The 1,501-nt window shown below is 51.1% G+C and overlaps 1 protein-coding gene across 1 annotated transcript; it reads right to left on the bottom strand.

Moving 5' to 3' along the window:
• Positions 1-565: 565 nt before the first annotated feature.
• On the bottom strand, positions 566-1,501 carry LOC140263372 (olfactory receptor 14J1-like). The gene has a single exon (XM_072358252.1). The coding sequence runs from the start codon at positions 1,499-1,501 to the stop codon at positions 566-568; it is 936 nt and encodes a 311-aa protein (XP_072214353.1).

A 1,501-nucleotide genomic window follows, 5' to 3' on the forward strand; every position in this document is an offset into this window, starting at 1 on the left:
TGAGGTACATTCCTAACACCAGCTTTGGAAGAGGCCTCCAGTTCTCTGGTCCTGCTCTGAAGGGGCCTCTTGTTACAGCAGTGCCAGCAAGGAGACCAGCTCTGACACAGCCATTCATATTGCCGGCTACTGACTGCAGCCCTGGAGTGCTGCTGTAGAGACAACAGGACTGTTGTGAGACACACAGGACCTTCAGGCCAGCAGAAAAGAGAGGACTTGAGAGCACTGTGGCAGTGGAAATGGAGCAGGATAGAAAAGAGCACGTTGTGCTGCTGTCCATGGCTGTACCTCCTGCAGACCCAGACAAGGTAGGAAGAGAGAAGAGGTAAGGAAAAGTCTGCTTTGAAAGCTTTTTATTTATCTCTTAACCTATTCAGGGATTCTGGATCCATGTTTACATGAGCTCTTGGAGTGAGAAAATAGAAGGTAGGTAGGAAAGAAGTAGTTACATAATTTGCAACACTTTTCATGCAGATTGCTGTATAACAATTATATAATCAATCAATCAAAGATGCATAAAACATAAAGAACCATCACTGGGAATCATGTGAGAAAGATGTATACATTATGGAAGCTGGAATAGTGCATACTGCAACACCTTCCTGAGAGCATGCTTGATCTCCCTGTTCCTCATGCTGTAGATAATAGGGTTCAGTGTTGGAGGAAGCACTGAGTACAGAAGTGCCAATGTCAGATCCAGGAGTGGGGATGAAATGGAGGTGGGCTTCAGGTAGGCAAAAAAGGCAGTGCTGACAAATAGGGAGACCACAGCCAGGTGAGGGAGGCACGTGGAGAAGGCTTTGTGCCGACCCTGCTCAGAGGGCATCCTCAGCACAGCAGAGAAGATCTGCACATAGGACACAACTATGAAAACAAAACACCCAAAGGCTAAACTGGCACCAAAAAAGAGAAACACAACTTCCCTGAGGTAGGAGCCTGAGCAGGAGAGCTTGAGGATCTGGGGGACTTCACAGAAAAACTGGTTGACAACATTCCCATGGCAGAGAGGCAGTGAAAACGTACTGGCAGTGTGCAGCAGGGAATTGAGAAGCCCAGCGCCCCAGGCAGCTGCTGCCATGGTGGCACAAGCTCTGCTGTCCATCAAGGTCCCGTAGTGCAGGGGCTTGCAGATGGCAACGTAGCGGTCATAGGACATGATGGTGAGGAGGTAATACTCTGCTGACATGAAGAAGAAAAAGAAAAAGAGCTGTGCAGCACATCCTGCGTAGGAGATGGCCCTGGTGTCCCAGAGGGCGTTGGCCATGGCTTTGGGGAGAGTGGTGGAGATGCAGCCCAGGTCAACGAGGGCCAGGTTGAGCAGGAAGAAGTACATGGGGGTGTGCAGGCGCTGGTCGCAGGCTACGGCTGTGCTGATGAGGCCATTGCCCAGGAGGGCAGCCAGGTAGATGCCCAGCAAGAGCCAGAAGTGCAGGAGCTGCAGCTGCCGCGTGTCTGCCAACGGCAGCAGGAGGAACTCGCTGATGGAGCTGCTGTTGGGCAT

Source organism: Excalfactoria chinensis, chromosome 29 (genome assembly GCF_039878825.1).
Source record: "Excalfactoria chinensis isolate bCotChi1 chromosome 29, bCotChi1.hap2, whole genome shotgun sequence".
Lineage (NCBI taxonomy): Eukaryota > Metazoa > Chordata > Aves > Galliformes > Phasianidae > Excalfactoria > Excalfactoria chinensis.